This window comes from Camarhynchus parvulus, chromosome 1A (genome assembly GCF_901933205.1).
Source record: "Camarhynchus parvulus chromosome 1A, STF_HiC, whole genome shotgun sequence".
Taxonomy (NCBI): domain Eukaryota; kingdom Metazoa; phylum Chordata; class Aves; order Passeriformes; family Thraupidae; genus Camarhynchus; species Camarhynchus parvulus.
Window position 1 is genome coordinate 56,071,614 of NC_044586.1, and position 23,291 is coordinate 56,094,904.

General features: G+C 39.5%; 1 protein-coding gene across 2 annotated transcripts; it reads right to left on the minus strand.

Annotated features, from left to right (window-relative positions):
• Positions 1-521: 521 nt before the first annotated feature.
• ERGIC2 (ERGIC and golgi 2) lies at positions 522-21,269 on the minus strand. 2 transcript variants are annotated; one of them, XM_030960294.1, is made up of 14 exons: positions 21,110-21,269; positions 18,856-19,001; positions 15,976-16,084; positions 14,478-14,524; positions 13,415-13,485; positions 12,809-12,849; positions 11,990-12,091; positions 10,449-10,544; positions 9,636-9,691; positions 8,581-8,679; positions 7,349-7,446; positions 3,846-4,008; positions 2,915-2,939; positions 522-2,140 (listed from the first exon to the last, which is right to left on the minus strand). In XM_030960294.1, exons 2-14 carry the CDS (start codon positions 18,959-18,961, stop codon positions 2,098-2,100), a joined length of 1,056 nt encoding a protein of 351 aa, XP_030816154.1. In that variant the 5' UTR covers positions 18,962-19,001; positions 21,110-21,269; the 3' UTR covers positions 522-2,097. The 2 variants fall into 2 exon arrangements, with proteins under 2 accessions (XP_030816154.1, XP_030816153.1); XM_030960293.1 differs by having other exon boundaries at positions 2,915-2,994; positions 21,110-21,268.
• Positions 21,270-23,291: the final 2,022 nt, after the last annotated feature.

A 23,291-nucleotide genomic window follows, 5' to 3' on the forward strand; every position in this document is an offset into this window, starting at 1 on the left:
CCAAAATTGCTGTGGAGAGAAAGGAAACAGCTCAGGTCAAACTGATCCTGCACTCACTTTGCAATGCAGCACCTCACATCTGATAATAAATTTTCTTCCATTAGCAACCAGCCCTCACACAAGCTTTTTTTAGATAAAACAACATGAATATGCCACACAAGGATTTAAGACACATCAAGCTGCTTGGCTCTTTTATGTGAGAACAGAAAACATTTAAAGTTCTGCTACAGAAAGTCAACTGAGATCAGTCTCTCCCACCAGTACAGTCTGTTCCAAGCAGATAAGAAACAAGTGTTAGGAAAAGCCCAAAGCAGAACCAGTCTCAGCAGAAGTAGGAAAGAAACCTCAGAAGGAAATCCCAAAGATATATGGGAGCCAAAGAGTTTCTCAAGCTGCTGGAGTTTGATTAATCAATGTTAAAAGAACAAAGCACAAAAGAGAAAACCTCAAACCTGGCTGTCATCCCCAAGGACCCAGATTCCTTGAACTTTTTTTCTCAATAGCCAAATTCAACAGAAGTCTTTCCTTATTTTCCCACATTTTATTTACTGTTTCATTTCTTTTTAGGAAGCCCTTCACTTTGCATAGCAAATGAGCTGTGTTATTAACACTATGCTCATCAAAAAAGTCCAAGTGTCCTAGAAAGTACATTAATGAAAGTCAGCCAAATCTGACAATTCCAGAGAGATTTTTATTTTTCTGTAATTAGTCCTCTTAATTAAAATATTAATTCCATGGTAAGGCCAGGATCAGCATCATAGTCTACATATTATTAAATCAGTTTTACTGAGAAGGAATCATATTAATAATTTTTTACATTGGTGGAGTAACTGTTCAACCACAGGTGTACACCAGTAGTTCAGCAGTAACATCATGTTCCATTTCTCAAAGCATCATTTGCATTAATAACATTCTTTCTCAGTAGCCTATTTACAATACAATATTGCTCTCTTCATTTAATTTACAAAACCCTTAATGAACAGCAAGGATTAGTTCTGCAGATCCTGTCTCATCACCTGTCTGCAGCAATATAATTCAGATTCCCTGAAGTCACCTACTACCAGCTCCACACTCCGTGCCTGGCCTAGCAGACCTGCCAAGCAGCCTGAGCTGGCAGCTTCTTGCCCCCTTCTCCCTTCCCCTCTCCATTTCCAGGATGTGGATGCTCCCATGGTTCCCACATGAGCAGCCCAGCTACAACAAGGATTCCATCAGAGCAATTTCTTTACCAAGAAAGAGGCATACAAAGATTTCCTGACTTTTTTACTAGGGAGTCTTGCCTTCTATCAAGACCATAGTCAAATGCCTTACTTAAAGGGCTTCTTATTCCTAGTCCAAAAGCTGTCCAGGCTGGAGCACATTCTTGGAGTCCTTGGGTGCTTCTGCACCAATGCCAGAAGTGACACTCTCACTGCTGGCCCAGTGGCTGTGTGGAAGCACAGAGGAACTCCTCTGCTCCATGTTTCTTCCACTAAGGAATGGGGGCTGCACAAGGGCAGTGGTTGTGACTGGCATCACAGCTTGGGGTCCACCTTACTTACTCTCTTGTTCCCATCTTCTTCAGGATTTTCTAGGATCGCTCCCCAGCTGTATGAAAGACATCTTAGCCCTCAGCCTCAGCATTATAAAAAACAAGAAAAGCCAATCCCCCATCTGCACACTTAAGAGAAACTCCAGCTCTGTTACTGTCCCCTCTGTGGCTGCTGCCAGCCCTTCCACATATGCCACTTGTACTCTTTTCTCCTTGGGGCCTGCAGCCTTCCCAGGCATCACTAAGATGCTTCAGTGGTCACAGGCAGCACCACAAAGACATTCAGCTTGACCACGAATACTGTATTGGCAGCAACACTCCTTCACTCTCCAGAAGATCATCCACCTCACTGGTCTCACAATTTCCTATGTCTCCATGTGCACTCAAAGACAAAAAATTAAATAAATTGTTTTTTGGAGGTTTTTTTTTTGTAAAGGCTCCAATTTTTGCTGCCCATCAGCACTGTCTCGGGATATTGCACAATGTTTTCTTTATTATAAAAAAGTCTGTATCAGGCAGGAAGAAAAAAATTTTCTCAGGAGGCTAATGTGTATTATTGTCTGTAATTAGAGGTAAGTGGTTGCTTGTGTGGCCATCAGGAAGGGGACCCTGGTGAAAGAAAAACAACGTGTTATTAATGGCTTGATCAGAAACAGAATCTCCACGCTCTCTCCTCAAAAGCATGCATTTCTTTATCCTTGCATATTTCCTGGATGCCTTTTACCCAACCTCTCACAGAAATATTATACAAATTTGGTTGCCTTCTTTCCTCCCCACTCACATAACCTTCCTAGCTGGCAAACTTCAACCAAATTTGAGAAAAGGGCAGAGGTATCTACAGGCTTAAATGGGAAAAATAAAAGTAATGTAAAATCAAGTAGTTGCTAGAGAAGCAATTCTCTTATTGCCTAAAGAAGGGAAAGGTGAAGGCTCAGCTCTTTCATGCTGCTTGGCAGTAGCCTGCAGAGCAATAAGGAGCAGCACTGAACCCCTCCAGCACACAGTGCCTCTTTTTCAGTGTGCAGGCCAAGCAAAAGGAGATGTGAAACCAAAACCAGGACAGGGAAACTGACCAGACCTGGGAAACGTGTAATTTTTGGAGCAATATGAAAATAAAAAGAACATAGTAAGGACAATGAAGGGAATGTAAGACATCTAAGAGACTCAGCTGCATTAATTCAGTTTGTTAGAGAACTCTACTTCCTTATGTTTTAAGTTTTCCAAGTATTTTTAAAAGCTGTTGAATCTCTGCTAATATGAATGTCAAGGGGAGAGTCTATTGCAAATATCTTAAATTCTACTGGGACCAAGTCCCAGAGCTGTCCTTATCATCCATCCTCAGCTGTACCACTTAGAGAAATACTTAGAGGAAGTTCTCCTTACCGATGTGGATCTGTAAGAGCCCAGTCTGAAACGGCAAAAAATAATTTCTGCTACAAATCTTCCAAAGCCATGTAAAATTCCTACATCAAACAAGATTTAAACAAACAAGTAGTAAAAATGTATTATTTATGGAAGCATTGCAACAAAGCTATGTACCATACTTAGACAGGACACAGTGCCGTAAACCCATACATAAAACACTGAGAAATTAACATGAAGAACGGATATACCAAGGGCAGGGGAGAATTCTAACATTCTGAAATGCATCAAGAAAGCAAAGCTATCAAGTAAATGTAATTCCCTCTGCCAGATTTCATGGATGAAAATACGTTGTGTGGGACATAAATATCTACTTGGAAAAGCAGCTCTTAGTTTGAAGCCTCTTTACTCAGCTCTCTTCCAATGAGAGCCAAGGAAAGAAATAACTCATAATCCAGACTCCCTATTAGGTCTTGACCAGTAAGTGAATTGTGCCTTTTCAACTTAGTTTACTTTCTTTGATGAAGCAAATCCAGTACATTGACAAGGAAAATCTTCCAAATTACTTCAGATGGAAATTTCATCTCAACTTTTGTCACTGATTTAATTACTGGATCCCAATAGGGATAGGAAATACACAGAATATCAATATGTGTGTGTGTGTATACACATATACAAAGATATCTATGTATCTACAGACAGATATAGCCTTGCTTTTCCAGAAGTAAATTAACTTTGCTGTAGTTACCAAAAAGGAAACAACAGGCCCTCAGAATACCAGAAATGCCATACTGGGACATCAAAACTGAGTAGCATTCATGGCACATTTCAGTGCACACAAATGAGCACTTTGTCTAAAACCTATTAATAGGACTCCCTGTAACTCATCCATAGCAATCACCATGATAAAAAAGAAAAGATAGAACTTAAGAAGGAAGGCACTGATAATCACCTGTAGTTGAAAAAATTCCACCAATAATGCCACAGAGCCTCACTAAGAACTGCCAAAAAGGCATGTGTTCTTCTGTCACCGTCACCATAAGTGAACTGATGTCATATTTCATGAATATTCCTGACACCCCATGGCTGCCAGCTGCATGGTTAATTACTCTTTCCTGAAAGAAAAGACAGAAACACTTGTTAGTTACACTTGTTATTAGTCACAAAAAAATCAGTGTTACAAGATGTGATGACAGTGAGTTATTTAATCAGAGTAAGGAATGAACAGAAGACTGGGGAGTATCAAGGTCACTTTTATCAGTACCTTCTAAAAGTCAAACACCATGAACTGAAAATTTACTTTCTTGGTCCCTGGTCTGCTGTGCTGCAAATCAATATTCACTATTGTGCTTTGGTACTATTCTCTCAAGACTTGCTCACGTGGTCCTTTAAACAGAATTTTTATAACTGGATTGGTGTTGGTACCTATGAGGATAATGGCACAGTCTTGGCCTAGCCTGTGAACTCAGGGGAGTGCACTGGTGTAATACTTGCCACAGCTCTTCCTACTTTATCAGCCACTGAGAATCACTTAACTCAGTGTGAGACCTTAATGAGATTTACTTTGTTCAACAGTCTTAGCAATGGCAGAGTCCGCAGAGGATTTATATAAATCATAGAATACCACGTTGGAAGGCACCTTAAGGAACACTTAGTCCAACCTTTCTTGGCAAAAGCCTCTTTTCAAACTTTTTGTCAGTTGTAACTTTTTGTCGGTTACATCATATCAGACAACAGTCACACAGCAAGAAATACACCTCAATAAATAAATAAACACCCCAAACTCACTATGACTACCCAGCATCTCAGTCCTAATCTGAGAAATTTCTAGTTTCTTTTCATTTGCCAAATTCTCAAACCAAAAGACACCAAGGAGGAGAGTGTGGCTGCTATAAATACCTACTTTTTAAGAAAGGTTTCAGGACAGAACACACCTCAACCCAAGCTTCTTTCAAAAGCAGCTGTCATTTTATTGTTAGTGAAAGGTGCTGATAAATGCACTGCCAGGTAAGTCTGGCTGAAAATACATAAGGACAACAGGGAAGAACATAACAGACTGAAGACAAACTCAGCCATGCCTAAGCAAGTAAGAACCAAAAAGACTAGATAAACAGGACTGAACAGAAAAGCAACATATCACATCTCCATTTCTCTGTATATTTGACAGTTTGTGCTCAAAAACCACACAGAATATGGTACAAAATATAAAGCAGAATACCACTTTGTAAAATGCAGGTTAAGCAACTTCTTCAGTTAGCCAACACTGTCAAAAACCATACTGCTTTTTATGCTACCACACCAAAATTAAAAGAATGCCAAAATAATGTATCAGTAATGATAACAGGTCCCAAGAACTTTGCAATGGTTAAATAAAACAAATCAGTAGAAAATGCTTTCCATATTTCAAAGCATGACAACTATCAGCATTTGGAAATGGATGATCAGTCATACTAAAAAGGAAGAGAAGACGAAAGGTAGTTAAACAGAACTTTGCCACTGGCAAAGTACTTTTGCTTACTTCTCCTCTTATTTCCCGAAGCCTTACTGGTCTTTTGAGGTCAAATGGTGGAAAAAGAACATGAAGTTAAATAGAACATACAAAACTCCACCCTTAAAAGAAACAAAATTCTTTTTCTGCAAACCATTTTTATCTGCTTCCAGCTTCTACTGCTGCAGAAGATTTAACTTCTAAAAGTCTTGCTAAAATCTGCTAAAAATTACTAACCTTGCATCAGATAGCTCAGGGAAGCCTTGCTACAATTAAATCTTTCTAACATAAATAACTACAGTATCTCAACCATCAAGAATAGTGGAGAAGATTCGGCCCACATCTCTCAAACTCTGCTTCCCCATGTGCCCAACACTGGCAATTAAACCTCACTGTATTTCAGTTTGAGCCATGGCTGGCTGATCACCTTTTTCCATGTCTATATATGTGCCTACTCTTTCAAAATAAGTGCACTAAGGTGTTCAGTGAATTGTTGTTCTTAGGAACCTTTCTCAGCTCATCTAATAGAACTATTTGGTTCCCTAAGAGTAAACACAAATAAGCTTTGGAAGCCACAGGGTGGCCTACTGAGGCAGCAAGAGCAAACAAGTACATAAATGGACACTTCATCTCCATTATTTACAGGATCTTCTCCAAAATAACGTGTGGTTGTAGCAATTTTTATAAAAATACATCCCCACTAAAAACTGAAGAGCTAACTTAGACTGGACAGTTAATTGAAAGAACCACTGTTACATAGGAAGAGAAAAAATGAATACAAGATGAAAAAAAAGGAACAATAAGACAAGCTGTTGACTAGCTTACAGAAGTCTAAGGGATGCCTTAGCTGTTGAAGATTGTGCAGAGAAAATACAAAGCAGATTGCTAAACCAGCAGGAGGTGGGAGTATACAGCATGATGAAATTCCTCTTCTTAGCTTTCATGAGTTCTGGAGCAAACCTTTTCCCCTTCTAGTGGCCTGCATGTCTGAAGTTGAACATTGAGACATCGCCTCTATCCTACTTCCCCTACCTCAGTATTTTTCAGAAGCACAACATGGAATTTTGAGGAAATAAAAAATTATTCTCCCTTGGAGAACATCACAGGGTGTAATACAGTGAATTTCCATCCTGCTAATACCCACATTTTCTTACAACCCAAGGCTCTCTTCTCACTTCTCACTTTATCTGTCATTTTTAATTAAACTTTTCACAAAGATTTTTTTCTTTGGTTTTTGAATAAAAGATGAAAACAGACTTCAGTATCTGAAAACAAGACATCTAGCCAGTACACACAAGGATTTTTTCCTATTCACAGCAGTCTTTAAATTAGTACTTTATGATATATACTATGCTGCATTAACTACCCTTGTTATGGATTCAGAATTAAAAGCCTCTCAAAACCCACAAGTGGAAGCTCTCCAGTCTTGAGAGTAATTAAATTTTTTAACAAAGGTTAAACAAGACAGCTGAGACACTTACTGTGTGATCAGTTTTTCTTACAAACTACCTGTTTCTGTTTCTTACACTCCACAACCAAGTTCAGGATATTCAAGTGAGCTGCAGGTTTGTTTGCTTCCCACACGGATAAAAAGCTAAAGGTGAATTAAATATTTGTAAAGCTTCACACTAGGTTACAGATCTAAAATTTGGAGGATTTCAGCATCACCACTACTCCAGTGAAGTGGAAATTACTGTCTATCATTAATTCTAATATCAGACTCCAGATCTATAAATGCAAAACATTAATAGAAGAAGTTTGCATGTGTCACCAAGCATATTTTTTTTTTTACCATCACTGCTGTATTATTTACAGATAAATTTAGTGTACTAGAATGTTCTACAAAGAGTCTCTTCATGCTACAGCACTTTTCAAAACTATGGTACTATTTTCACATTTGAACTTTTGTTATGAACAATCACTTTTAGATTTTTTATTTCTATGGTTTTTTTCTTTTTTCTACTTACCCTTTCTGTCACTGAAAATTGATGAGTTTCTGCTGAAATTTTGTATGTGTGGAGTTTGGTTGGCACAACTGTGATAAAATATTGGAACATCTGATTGTCTAGAAGAAAAAAAAAATCTTAGACTGTTGAATCAGGAACAGAGTCAAAGGCTATCTGAGATAGTCACAAATAAATCAAAGACATAAAAAATCAGCAAAGCCATTTGCACTAGGGACATTCTTCAAGGAATGCCAGCACTGCCAAAACTGCTTCGGCACCATCTGCACAAAGTTAGTTTCCATGGAAAAGACATATATCCCATTTATACTCAGAAATTTACATTTTTTCCATGTAATGAAAAGACTCACTAAGGTCAGGCCACTCAAATCTTCAAATGAAACACCCAGGTAGTGTTTTCCAGGGCTCTAGAATAAGTTTCACACTGTCACATGTTTTGTGATGTATACAAATCTCAAAGCGGTCTGAATAGATTTTGGCCATTGAATTGCATCTACAGTGCTGGAAGCCCTTCTAAACTGGTTACAGATTTTCTCTCCATTACACTTACAGAGAATTCTTCTAGAGCCATCAGCCTGCTCATGCATTTGCTCTTTGTGCAATTCCCTAAGGGAACTAACACCAATAGACTGAAGCAATTTATTTCAACTCCACTAAACCATTCTAGCTGTAAGAGCCAAGGAACCGACTGGCTTTGAGACAATAGCGGCTGTAGAAGGTTCTGGGCTTCATCCTCTCAGGGAATGCCAGTGCTGGGATGAGGCAGGTTACTTCTTCATTTATACATGAGAAAACAAAGGGTTTGCTACACAAACCCATCTTGTATCATCATAAAATACGCTTTGGAAGGGACAAACCAAATACAGGAATGGAATCCAAGACTCTGGTGCTATTTTTTAAACCAAGTCAGGCTTATTTTCTCCCCATCACGACAACAATCAGATCTATGATTCTCCACTGTAACATACTGCTGCAATATGGCCAGACATAGTGTAACTTCAACATAACAAACCACAAATCACCTCCAAGGAAACAGCACAGAACAGCAGTTCAGGTATTAGAAAGAAATGACATTTAAGATGTCATGTAGGTAACTGAACAGGGCATTTCTCATTACCAAATTTAGCCTGACACACTGCTGGTCAATCACAACATTTATGAGAAATGATAATACTTTAAATGTAACTACTGGGAAATGCAACAAAACAAGATGTTTTTAAACACACAACACTTACGATCTGATGCAATTTTTTCTGTTCCATCCAAGGGATTAATAATTCCTGGAATAAGCTCTCCAAATGACAAATGATCTATTCTATGGGAAAAGTTATAGGCTGAAAGACAATATAGAGAAATGAAGCATTTTTAAACTATGAGATTCTGTACTCGGAGAAAAAGATGCACTCATTTCAACACTGAAATATTCCAATTAATGCATTTACTAAAAACCAATGTACACATCATTGGATCTACCCACACTTCAAAGAAAACTCAAATCCAAAATATTTAATAAAAAAGTCAAATTTTTCTAGAAAATAGCTTCTAAACCAAATTATAACTATATTTGAATCAATGGTGGAGCTAAACAGAGTTATAATTTTGTAACAGAGGATTTCTAGTTGTCCAAATACTTCTATTATTCTACGGTTCATGTTCTTGTAAGCAATTGCATTAAAAAGATGAAAGTTTAGCAAATCAAATGCACAGAGGAAGTATAAGGCAGCTGCCAAGTCACTACACTGCCTATTTGGCAGGTACTTAAGATATATAAAATTATTACAGTTGTGTTAACATAAATTCATGGGCAGACATTTGGAGGCTTAATCAACTGTAACTGGTTTAATCAAGTTAACTTTTCACAGTAAGTCACCTTTGCTTCACATTAAGTAAGGCAGCAAAACACATTTAATATCTAGACTCACAATCCAAAAATTAAGTTTCTAAGGAAAAAGGTTAGAAATTTTTAACCTTTTAAGAAGGTCTTTGAGGAAAGAGGTAGTTTGGACTGAAATACAAGAATTTCATATGGTATCTATGTTACACCAAAGCACATCTGAGATTCCAGTGTTATCATTACTATAGAAGCAACCTAAAGATAATCTTAATAGTGTTACATGTATGAAGCAAATTGTTATGGAGTCAGATCATTGCAAAGAATATTCTTCACTTTGTTTTTGCAATGCAATTGCACAGCCAGAACATCTTTAAAACAGCAACCTAACATGAACTAAGAGACAGCACTCTGACTGAAATGAATCATGCTGGTATGGAGATGACAGAAGGAACTTACACTCATGGCTTACAAGGGCTGCCAAGTGTGCATGGCCTCGAGGGTGTGGTATTGCCCTGAAGAAAGCAACAAATATTTTATGAATCCACAGAGGACTATGTAGACAATGTATTACCTTTCCTCCTCTATTTCAATAAATATTTTATAAAATATGTACATATCCTCATATGTATAACATATATATACTTAAATATATTTAACATACATATATATAAATATGTGTGTGTATATTTTAAAGACTGATATCTATTGTGTATATCTATATAAAACCTAAATATGATATTTTTATTACTATCCATTGCAGACAGACTGGACAGTAAGGTCAGGAATCTTGGACTCAGAAAAACCCTCTTACACAAAACTAGTGTCTTGCATTTTTAGAAATATCAAGAACTCATCAAGTCACTACACTTCTGTGAAGAGTCACCAAGTCCTATGACATGAAAAGCTGAAGAACTGCTTAAATGATTAAGAAAAGTTTGACCATATTTGTTCTATGAGTAAGCAAGTTAACTGCACTCTCTATTTGCTCTCTGAGAAAGCATTTCAAGAGTTTCCATCTTATAAAACACTGAAATTCATGACGACTACATTACATGTAACAATGCACTGCACGGTTTTGGCAATTTATGAAGAAAATTAACAGTGCAAGAATAGGTATTACATAGGAAAAAATACCAAGCATGAGTACAGGAAGGTCAATAAAACCCAATTAACTGAAGCATAAAAGCACATACACATATACAGACATGCACTATATAGAATGTAGAAGTTAAGGGATTTTTTTAATTTCAGGAATTGGACAGAACATACTTGCCCACAGTTATGTGAAAATTCCCTGCCACTTTATTGACATAGAGATGACCATGAATTCTGCATGCATCTGGAGACTGTAATGAATTATCTTCCCTGTTTAAATAAAAACAACATTGAAAGTACTTGAGAATATCCACTGTCTTGCAGAAATAACAGCAGTACAGTTAGACCTCTTTTTCCTAGCATAAAGATACAGGATTATCATCAACCTGTCCTTATTGCATTCTTCTGGAATTACAGCAGAGATGGTGGAAGGGAGGGAAACTAGTAAAGGTCAGTTTGATGAAAGCAATGAGCTTTCATTCATACTTGTATTTGGAGATCTGGCCTACAAGGCTGGCTTATGACATCTGAACATGCAAACAGAGAACATTAGACCATCCCAGGGATTTATATTTTCCCACTTCCTTCTACAAAAACGGCTCCTTGGGAAAATTTTAATGCTACAATGAACAGAACTAAATGCGTTTTGGTCACATGAACAGCACTGTAGCAAGAAGAGCTTTCAGCTTTATTCTTTACAAAAGCTCCCACTCCTTACTCATGTTGTGATGTCCACAACACAAAATCTATTTCCAAATCTGCTCTTTAGAGGGAGATGAAAACCAACTGTTTTTAAACACATCTCAAGCATAAATACCATTTCCAATACTGCATTAATAAGCAACACAGAGGCACAGAATGATTTAATTAATCTGAAGACATCAAGTAAATGAGAAAAAAAAGATTTTTGAGCCATCTTCAGGCTTGCCTTAGGAAGGAGGAACACATTTGATCCTCAGAAGGGAGATTACAACACAGGAAGCATGTGTGGCAGCTTTGGTGTTTGCTTTGTTTTATTCAGTATCTTTTTGTTTAGTGCTGTTTCTAAGCAGAGAGAATTTCAGCTTTCATGTAGAAAGCATTTTTCCCTTGGGGGGAAAATCACATAGCATCTAGATTCAGCAGACTAAACATTCTGTGCACTAATCTCTTAACATTTCCGAGTAGCTAGAATTAAGTGTAAACAGCAAGCTTTCTCCACACAATCTTAAAAGTCTTATCTTAGATACAGGAATTAACTAACAAAACACATGTGTATTCAAAGGCTGATTCTTTTAAAATTATGAAGCATTATGACACAGGTAATAGCAGGATACTTTTAAAAGCTGTGGACAGAAAGGTAGTTTTTAAAAAAGACTCCTGTTCAGTATTGCTGTGGCATTAGTAATTCCCATTAAGAAGGAGGCATCAAACCACATGGAATAAAAAGGTGTGTGCATATATTTACCCATGTCTATATCTGTACGTGTAAGCACACACACAAAACCTGGAAACCTTCTCCAGTTTGGAAACCCCAGAGGTTTGCATAAAACAACAGCTCTCCAAAGCAAGTATCAAGTACACTATTTTGAAATTCATTAAAAAGCAGCGAGATCTTTTCTTACATCCTTGTCTTCTGGGGGTAGGGTGGAATCATAACCACAATAAAATGTTAACTCTAATTCACAGGGTTGGAGGAAAGGGCAATAATTTCACAAAATCCCAGTTTTTCTTACCGTGGTGGCAGTGCCGTAGAAGCACTTTTAAATGCACTTTTGAATATCACGTCTTGAAGAGAGTGTTCTTCCTGCAGCCTACTCTGAATTAGTTGCAGCATCCTAAAGATTAGAAACAAGTGTAAAAGCATGCAACAGAAAAAAAAAAATCTAGCTTCACAATTCATCATTGGTTTAAATTGCAGGTTGCAAGTCAGGAACCTAGCAAAGTTGACTACAGTAATAAAGCATTACATTAAACTTTGGGAATAGTATTTTATACAGAATTTAAAGCTTAGGTGTTCACAGCAGTGTGTCACCAAAATACTAAAACTAGCCAGACCTCCAAATAAGCTTCAATACTATTACAAGATTATCACTATAGTGGGCACACACAACACCAAGATGCTAAAGTGATAAACACTGTGTCAATTAATTATAGGAAATAATTAATTTGTTTTTGCAAGAATGTGCCAATTTGTTACAATGGCTCAGCTTTGACATTTAGATACATTTTACACATTTGATTCTGTGATTTTAACTTGTGCTATCAAGCATTCATTTGGAAACAGAAGCTGAGCAAGTCCATACATCTTGGCTTGCAACTACATGACCCCATTGAACAGTTAAGTCCTAAGGCAATTTTCTTTTTCCATAACAGAGATCTTAAATGATGAGGAAAGCAAAGAAACTTAGTATCTTTCTGCAGGCTTGCATTCTTAAATTACAAGCAGGAGGTATTAGACTCAAGACACAGTTGTGTCATGTACCTCTGATGTACTTCAAAGTCACTTCCAGTACAAATAATACAAACCATAAACATGCCTCTCAGTGCTTTACCTTTGCAATTCTTTTTGTTGTGGGGTAAGCTCAAATGGTACCTGAAACAAAAGTAAAACATCTCATAAAACACAGAGAATGCACCCCTTCCATGAAACCCAGAAGAGAATTAGGATGTGGGTATAGAGCTATAATCAACTTCACACAAGTACCACAGAATAGTTTTTGAAAGGACTTTGCAGTTTCAATAATACATTTCGTGCTCAAGTATAAAAGGTTCTGTCCCTTCCTACCCAGAACTGCAAAGGAGCAATCTTTGAAAGACAGGGGTCGAGGTGCAGATTGCATATTTCTATGCTCATGCCACATGAAGCACTAGAGACAAGCCACCAGACCTGCTATGCTTCATCAGCATTACAGGATCACTAGTAACATCTGTTCACCAAGTTCAAACCCAAATACTGGTTAACACAAATGTACTCAGTAAATTCAACTGCAATGAATGCTCAAATGTACCCAAGAAGCTATGGAAAACAGAGATCAACTACAGAATGTTCCTCTAAGAGGTTGGTGGAGAAAAAAAAACACAAGCAAGCAAACCAGCCCAGTAGTGCTTTGCACCAAGAGGAATTCAATTTTTAAATAAAAAGGTCAGAATCAACTTACTGGTTCATAGATTAACCCATCTGCAGAGGCAACCATTGTTTCTGCTAAATCCAGAACATCAGCCCCCACATCTGTTTTAAACAGGGAGAAATACTAAGTCACACAGACGATCAAGGACAAGCAAAAAAAAATCAAGTTGAAATGAAGTTTCACAGTGATAAACTTCAGCATATGTTATTGTTCCTTCAACCTATTTAACCTTCAGCATCAGCTGATGGACATTGACCAAAAACTCTTCAGATCTGTAGTATTTTCTCACTGATTTAACACCTACAGAGAAGTTGTATGAACCACACATACAAGCTTTCTAGGATCTGCTATGCATAAATATTCTCTCCTGCTTTACAAGCACTGAACAGAGACCAATACTAGTCAAATCAGAGGATAAAAGTTCATTTGCAAAAAATAACAAAAAAACCCACTGACATACATTAATGCTAATTCCACTAATTACAATTAATGCAAGGTTTAAGCTAGGCAACAAAAGTGCATCCTGAAAATTTGCTTGCATTCCTGGTAGAAGTAGCAGTCTCTCTTCTCTCAGTCCAGGACAAGCAAGACTGAACACAATTTAAGTTCATTACCTAAATGATATCAAAATAATACTAACTATTGCCTTTCATAAGGAAGGCATCCCTCTTATGTTCACAAGCAGGATGAAATTACGTGATGGTTTCAGTGCTGTTAAAGAGTAGACCAGCTTAATATATCCCAAGTTCATAAATAAATAGAAATTGTTATAAATTCCTCCAGCTGATTTGTGTCTCACAATTAGCTTTTAGAATTTTTCAGCTAGTGAGAGACTGAACAACAGATCCTGTTCTTGCTAACAGACAAAGCAAGGTTCTGCAAGATAAGAATGAGATGGCACAGATATTCTTCTTTACATTTCTTACCAATTCCTTCAATGAGTCATATGCCATCAAGATCACTACGTGCCATTAAGACCAGAAGAAATGACACTGGTAAAATATTCTGAACAATATCCAACTATATTGTGAGCAAGTGTGCTCTCTGAAGAGGCTTTAAAATGTTTTTAAACTTTCATTGATGGAATACTTACATTGACACCTCATGGCAACTGTAATATCAATATTGATCCTTAATTTACTGGAAAGAAAAAAAAGGCAAAAATCCATTAAGTAACACTGAGTACAAGTATCAAGAAAAAATCTCAGACTACTTGCAGAAATACAGTAAAGTACCAAAATTTATACTAATAAAGCTGTTTAAAATTTGGGTGAAGCAACATAGATTTTTAGAGCACCTTAAAGCACTTGTGACTTAAGAGATAACCTCCATCACACAAGTCCAATTGTGTGACATTCTCCAATATTCTGGGCATTTCCTATTGGTTTTCATGTTAGTTTCACAAAAGTCATTAAAACTATAGGGAATAAACTCCCTCACTATAGTCACAGGGTTCTGTTCTTAGCGAGCTTCCTCTGGGACTTAGCTGACCTCAAGCAAATCACATAAGCAAGGGATTCAACACTGGCTCAACTTGGGTCAGACAGGGCCAGCAGAGAGGAGAAAAGCAGTTAAAATTATATCAGTCTCCATTGGTTCAAACTGTGAAGAACCACAGGGTGAGTGATAAGCCCACAATCAAACTGGGGAATCTGTAGTAGGACATATCCCAAACCCCATAACAGTCTCTTAACTAACAGACTACCCTTCCTGTGTGATAGCTTCACTTGGGATATAGCCTACTTTAGCAAAGGCCTAAATGTGAAATTCCAGCTGTCTGAATGGATTTATTATCCTTTCAGTTTTTGATGCAGCTTCTTCAAATTTTTCCTTTTTTGTTTTTCATTACTTATTTCTGATGTGCAAGACATCCAATTAATAGATGTATCTTTAGCCTGTTACCACAGCAACTACCCAAGTGGCTCTTAAAGTTATTTCAGTTCAGTTTCAGTCAGTTCAGTTCCTGGGTGCCAGTGTCAAACCATGACACAGACACGTAACATTTAAAGGTGTTCAGGGCACAAAATCTGCATCAACTTCACAGGGATTCCTGGGTGCCTGACCAGCTCTGGAAGAAAGGCAAACAAGTCCTGACAGGCACATGAAACCAAGAGCAAACACATCTTCAGGGGAGCTGTATCTGGAGACAAAATTAGTAACAACCTCTAGATAACACCATCAAAGTTCTGAGTGCTTCAGGCTCATCTCCAGCAGCACAAAGTACAATGGCAACGTACTAACCACATGAACTGGAGAAAGCCTGGAGCCACAGGGGGCGGGTTTACCTGCCTGAGGCAGAGTTACATCTTACATTGTTCTCTGAATTGTTACCAAGTCATTCCTAAGGGAGCTCCTTCAATAACAAATCTATCATGTTTTGATTTCTTAACTGCAGAAATCTCAATTTATCTTATTCATAGATAACATAGAAGAAAAAGCCCCAAAACAATCAACACATGAAAAATCAAATCCCTGCAGCATTTAATTTGCAATTTCAATTATGAATTGCTTTCAAGTCACATGAACATTTTAAATCTATTCTTTCCTGAAATGCAGGCAATTAACATTTTAAAAAGAATTATTAACGTTACCTAGTAAAATCCTTGTCTACTTCATATTCATATTTCATCCATGTGTCCCGGTACACCATGAACTCCATTATAGTCAGGAAAGCTATTGTTGTAAATGCTATCAGAGAAACTGATCAGAGGAAAAAAAGTAGAAATTCAGACTGTGAGAAATATTATTCAGAAACACAAGCAGAACAAAATCCTAACAATTCCAGAAGTTGAGCATTACCAGTACCACACTGGTACCTTTGATTTAAAAACCCAAAACCTGCTCTTAGGAAGTTGTTTTCATAATGATAGTATTTGTTTTTAGACAGGAGTGGAAAAGAATAAGTCCTACCTTTGCATGAAGAAAGTACTTTTTAAGTACAGTCAAATACTGGAATGATTAGGGGGCTGTGAAATCTCTGTATGGAAAATCTAAGAACAGGCTAAATTGTCCTCCACATATAAAGCACACAAAAATCACTGTCAGGGATGGTCTAGGAAAACTCAATCCTAACTTCCAACATAAAAGAAGAAGGTAGTGTATCTTGAAATTCCTTCAAGCCTCCACTTGTCTACAAGTTAAATTTTTATAACAATTTTTTTATATCAAGTTTTAGACTCTATAAGCTAGCAGACAACAGAAATAAGATGCATTATATTACTTGTGTATAGCTGCATAGTCATGACTCCCACCCCAACATTTCAAACAAGTCTCTCTCTGGCAACAAGCAACAGGCAGCTATCCATTCCACCAATAAGTGAAGAACTTGGAATTATTTTTAGGATAAAACTAATTGGTGTATTTTAGTGGTACATGTGCTTCACTTATCTCCAAGGCAGCCTACTCATCACATTTGCAAAGTTGTACAGTGCAAGGGGAAGACCACCCTGCTGCACAGTCAGAAACACAGTAATAGATGCACAGAAGCACCTGCTATGCCCCTTTTATTAAATCATGGCTTTTATAAGCTTGAAAACACTTCAGTTATGGAGCACAGTAGCAATCTGTACAGCTCATTGGCACTGAAGGTTTTTTCATTTTTGTCCTGTGGAATATCTCTCTGGAATCCATGAAGGGCAACTTGAGAAGAAACAAGCTCACTGTTGATAGGCTTCAACTCCCTCCATGGTGGTCCCCAAGGCAGAGGTGGGAGCAGAGAATAAAGGCACTGTCCTTGGGGATCAGGACAGAAACTTTTGGCTGTTGCATGGATCAGCAATGTTTCCAGCTCTAGCTTTCAGCTGGCACTATGTAACAATCACATGAGACCCTTCATGTCCACTGCACTAATCAGTTAATTACTCTGGCTCAATTTATTTCTGGAACCACTAGGCCAGGCTCACCCTGGCTATGCAACAATAGGACAGCTGGAGCTGTATCAGCTATCCAGAGCCACACAAACACAGTGAGAGCCACGGCTGCTTTCTGGATAATTCTGAGCAAACGCATGTGTGGATCTGAACAGGCAAAGAAAGTCTTGTAGAATTTTCTTTCCTGAAGGGTTTCCCAGCCCCAGAGCTGGAGTCTCAGCCTGTTTGAGAGACCAGTACTTCTTCTGCAATGGGTTTGAAGGCCACGAAAGTCTGAGAATAGAGTCTTGGCATGTTTTAGATCCCTATCACATCAGAAAGTAAGCCTGACACTTTAATCCTGAATGAAACAGGAATATTATATTCAGATTTCACAATGGCACAGAAAAAGACAATCCTATATTGCCATTTATAAGGTTACTGGGACAAAACCAAAGAATGTTAAAGTAACTTCTGGTGTTGAGAAATCCTTAAGGCACCATTCACCAAAGCAAAGGTCTCATGAAGGATGGTGCTGTACTACAAAAAAGGATTCTTTAAGCATTTGGTGGTTTTATGCAAATTACAACATAGAAACAATACACTTGTTTCCTCAGGAAGTGGGATGAACATTAACAAAGAATTATTTAAATACTTCTTAGAGATTATTTAATATACTATAATCCTTTAATTATTAACGGTGCACTTGAGGAAACAGCAAAGTAATATAGAACCTTGTGATATTTCCTTCTACACTATAAGAGGCATAACAACTTCAAAGGTTTATCTGTAGGTTGCAATTGCTTCCTCAACTTTTTATTCAACTGAGTTTCAGGCATAATCACACACAAGAGAGATTTTTGTCCTCCACTTCTAAGTGCTGGCAGTTTCCTATCTGCAAATACTTCCAATAGTCCAAGAGATGAAGTCACTATTTTCAAATCAGGCTACCTCTAACTCAGCTCAACTTAAAAGCAAAATTTTATGATCAGATACATAAATAAAGGTCTTTTTTACAGCTCCAGCTTTTTCAGAGAAGCTCAAGTAACTAATAGGGAAAGTACAAGCACATGTCCTGAATTAAAGTGTTTCGTTCTTCAAAGGGCTTTCCATACTCTCAAAATCTAGTGCACCTTCAAGAGAAAAGCTTTAGAAAACTGTTCTTCATCCTGATGCACAACTTATCTGTCTCTGGAGAATATTTTTCTACTTTTGCAAAAGCACAGTGTTGAATCCCATCATCATTTCAGGTCATGCTCACTCAGTCTCACCCAGAAACCGGACACCAAGAAAAGAGCTCGGTGAGACAACAACTGACAAAATTTTTAAAGTAGCCTTGGCACAGTGCACATCCAGTCGCAACTGGTTAGAAGTTTTTATTTTTAACTTTTACATTGGATTCAGTCTCACCAGCTTTATACAAAAATCTCCCTTCAGAGAGATTGGATGAACAGATGGATGCATCAGCTTGGATAAGATACTATGTCTTTACTTGAAGGGATGAGCTCAGTCAGTCCACCAAAGCATTCAAGAAACCAATTTTGGCTAGTTTCAAGGGAACACAGATGCCTGTGTTCCTCATGCTGAAGTCTCTATCAGTATCAGCATCTCACCAAGGCCTACCTGTGCCTCCACTGGCTGAAGTCTCCACATAGCTTTCAGGAACCTTTGGAAAGGCATCCAATTCTTTCATCAAATTCAAGGTCTTCTTCCGATTCAGTCGCCTCATCTTCAGCACACTCCTCCACCTCCTCCTTCATATATTCCCTCTAATGTGAGAATAAAGTGTGATTAAAAGGCTCAAGCAAGATTGCTCAAACTGGCTGGCTTTAACATAAAGCAATAATAAGGCCATTCAAACCCCAGAAATATGTTTTCAAGAAATACATGCTAGACAACTGTATGGTCACTCTTACTTCAAGAAGACTGTTAAGATTGGCCTGGACACTGCTGCTTACAGTCCAGCCACATCCAGCACATTCACCATTTAATTACTAATAATTTCTTTCTCAATTAAGTCCTTATTGGTAGTGACTATATCACACTTTAAATTAAAAAAAAAAAATTCAAACTCAGTCCTGAATAAATTTGGTGAACAGACCTGACAGCGCACACAAGTTACTGACTTAGGAAGAAATATCTAATAGGTGCGTAAACTTCAGAGGATCTCAGACAGCTCTGGGCTCCTACATTTGGCCAATGTGGGCACAAATTATATCTTAAAGGGAAAAAAAGGTGCATTCTGCATTTTTACAGGTGTAGAATATTATGATCATAAAATGACCATTTTTCTCCTCTATAAAAATACTTCCCAAAGCAAGTCATGGATCAAATCCAAACTCCATCCTTCAGAATAATGTCTGTACATGATATGATGTCTCTTGGAGTCATGTTAAGCAGCAAGATGCTGAGAAAAGCAGCTTGCCCTGGAAATACTGTCTAAAACCATTTCCAAATCATGCAGATATGCTCACAGCCTGGTCCTTGCCAATACACTGCAAGTTTTAACAAGTTGACACTGTTGCTTTTCTTCTGGGCAACTGCTGAACTTCACCCTGAATTTCTGAAGCTATGAAAACCATCGTGCATTTACTGTATTCTGAGAATATGTCATCTTATTGTTCCTTGTTTAAATACTCTAAGGTGGGCAAGCTAACCTACACTGCCAACACATGAGACAGCTCTCATCATAATTTTGTAGAAAAATCTCTGAACTCATCTACCCTGTTTCAAGAGAAAATCAAGTCTCTGGTATGTCCTAGTGAAATTACTCAAGATGTATTCTCTGCTCTGCCCCTTCCTGGCGCTGAGGAGACTTTGTACCATGTAATAACAAAGCAATAGGTTCTACTGGAAATGAAAGTTCACAGAAGAAAAATCATCTATGCCTGCAACTTTCTCATTACACAAATTGACTTCAGACACAAACTCTGCACTTGGTCAGGCTGAAGAGATCAACAAAATGGTACCGCGTGTGTTGCACAGGATTCAAAGACAGCACAGTTGGAGATAAGTGCTGGAACAGGGTTTTAGTTATACAGCATTAAAAAAATAATCAGGAAGCATAGATAAGGCAAAGCAGCTGCTTGGACACAACTGAAGTCATAACATCAGTTCACACAGAAGAAACACCAGCAGGGCTTGCCTGTTATCCTACACATATAGCAAGGAAGCCAACACAGCACCCTTTCATCTTCTGCATATCTTCCCTGCTATCGCATGTGTATGGACAAACCGTAAAGAGGCACAAGATAAACACAGAGAATTTGAAAGCACTTTACTAAAAAACTTTCTAAATCACCCTGCATCAGTAAGTATGTGGATTTTTGTAATCCAGCTAGAAATATACAATCTGTTGATTGGTTTTTTAATCCCACACAGACTCTCAGCTACAAACCCAGATGGGGACCTGATGCCTTCCCCCTGCCCATCTCCGCACATGTACTACAGACACACCAAAAATATGAAGTCTATCGCTATGAAAGTAAGGTATTATGAACCCAAGAGCCAATTGCGTTAAGAAACATTATTAGTATTATTATTCACGATAAATAAGGGACAAAGCACAGCACAAATGCCACTCAAGACCAGAGGCCCGCTCGAAGGCACAGCAACTCCGTCCCAGCCGAGGGGCTCGGGCAGTTTTCCCTTCCGCAGACAACTTGGCAGCGAAGCCGCTCCGGCGCGTCCCAACACCCGCGGAGCGGACCCACGCCTGAACCCCTGCCGGGGGCTCGGGCCCGGCCCCCCACGCCGCGGGAGGCCCCGGCTGCCAGCTCGGAGCCCACACACCTGTGCGGGCCGCGGGCGCTCCCCGCCGCCGCCACGCACCGGGCAGCCGCGGGACGGGACAGGCCGCGCCCCCGCCCTGCCCTACCTCTCGCTTCTGCCGCCGCTGCCCAGCGCCGCGGGCGAGACCAGACGGGGGAGACGAGCCGCAACGCGCTGCCCGGCGCCCGCCCCGCTAAGCATGGCACCGCCGGCCGGGGCGGGCTCGCTCCGCCGCCGACGCCCGGCGGGAGCCGCGGGCCGACGGGAGCGGCGGAGCGCCCCGCCCGCCCCCTGCGCGCATGCTCGCGGCCCCCGGGCATGCGCCGGCCGCCGCGGCCCGGGGTGTGCGGGAGCAGGCGCGCATGGACACGGCGGGGGCCGGGCCGGGCCGGGGCAGCGCGCTCTGCTGGGGAGCGGAGCCGGCAGCAGCCACGGGCTGAGCCTCTGGAGCCGCAGGGAGCGCGATCTTATTACTCCCTGGAAGATACTGGAGAGCTCCCTTTCTGGCTGCGTCTAGGTTGGGTCAGCTGCTTGTGGGCAGGGTGGCAGTAGCTGATGTGACTTGCTAGGATTGTAAGGAAAATTGTGGAGATAAACTAATGCTGCAGTTACTAAGGCATAATGCTTTTGTAGAGGCAGTGCCTGTTAGTTAATTCCACTAGCACAGGGAAAAGGACTGAGATTTTGGGTATACGTGAGCCCTTCTTCGCCGGTCCCGCAGGCGTGTGGGCTCCCGGGCATGGCAGCGCCAGCCCGACGTGCTGCTCGGAGAATCTGTGACCGTGCGAGGTACTCAGTGATCTCTTAAAGCGATGGATGACAAGTGCCTGCCAAAGCAAACTGATTAAGGGGCTGTCATACGGCTTGCAGTGTTAACACTGGTTTGGCCACTATGGATATAGAAGCAGGCAGCGTTTGAAAAGAGGCAGCATCTTGGATTAAGAAGAAAAAGGCTTTAAGACAGTGGCCTATAACAGTGAGGAAGGAAAGAATTTAAGCCCACAAACCAGTCTTCAAACTTGAAGTGAAAAAATTAAGAGGGCCCACGTATATTGAAGATCTCAGTCCTTTTCCCTTTGTTAGTGGAATTAACTAACAGGCACTGCCTCTCCACAAGCTTTATGCCGCAGGATCAGACAGTCAAAAAGAAAAAAAGAAGGGGGGGAAGTATGATATTACAAGAGATAAATAACCAGGCTAAAAATATGTTTATTGTACATTTGTTCCCTCATCTCAGAAAGAGCAAGCAGCTTTAGGCACCTAAAGCTCTTACTCTGACATGCCTAAGTCCTAGGGTATAATTCAGCAGCCAGGGATTTTTCTGGCTAAGCCGTTTTCTCTTGAGATGCTCTTGGCACTGAGGCTTGGAAGGAGAAACTGATAGATCTGGTTATTAGCTGTGCAGCAGAGATGCTCAACAGATGTTTTCACAGGCAAACAATCTCATCTGCTCACAGAGAAACATGGGCTCAGCCTTAGTGCTCAATATCACTTTGAGATGCCTCTTACAGAGAAGTGGCATGGGACAAAACTGCTTGCAGCTTTGCACCACTGTAGTCTTATTCATAACTACAGATATCTCCATGAGATTTTATGAGGGAAAACACTGGGAAAAAATGCAGAATTTAGGAAAATCAGAGAAAATTTATATCGTGATAACACTGTCCATTACACTAACACTATGTATTTGCACTGTGCTAAAGAGACACAACAGTAATTGCACTGCACCCATCAAGTACCAAACTACTCCAACTCGAACCGTGCTCCTTTCCTTACACCTGTGTTTTCTGCTCTCCTGATCACACCTAACTCGTGGCAGCCTATAAGTATTGCCAAATAACCTCAGGGAGCCTGACGAGGAAGAAATTCAGCTGCCAAGAGCAAACCATGCAGGTAAGCCAACAGGCTGCCCCTCAGCCGCTGCTTTATATGTTTGATTCAATTCAGTATTTAACAAGATCCCAAAGCACCCACAGATTAAATGCAGCCACCTATGCAAAAATACGACTGTCTTCCAAAAAACCCCAGCACTTATTAACATTGGTGATTTATGAAGTCCTTGATGTTTGCAGAGAGAGGAAACCACATCTCATGCCCGTATGGTTTAGCAAACCACAGATTACCTAGGACAGAAAAAAAACTTCGCAGGAGTATAGGTTACGAAGAACATTGATATCAAAGACAGTAACGAAGAGGATGGTAGTAGACAAACAAGAGAAACAAATGTAAACTTGCACAGATATCGCCCACCTGTGCTTCAACCCACTTCAACATTAGTTAAAAAGCTG

Excerpts from the sequence above, each read along its gene's own strand:
- ERGIC2 (XM_030960293.1), bottom strand. The coding sequence starts at position 18,961 with ATGAGGCGACTGAATCGGAAGAAGACCTTGAATTTGATGAAAGAATTG. Across the intron at positions 9,692-10,448 it reads TTTCACATAACTGTGGGCAA|GGCAATACCACACCCTCGAG; the intron begins GTATGTTCTGTC and ends TGCTTTCTTCAG. Across the intron at positions 2,141-2,914 it reads GCTCTTACAGATCCACATCG|GGTCCCCTTCCTGATGGCCA; the intron begins GTAAGGAGAACT and ends TTCTTTCACCAG.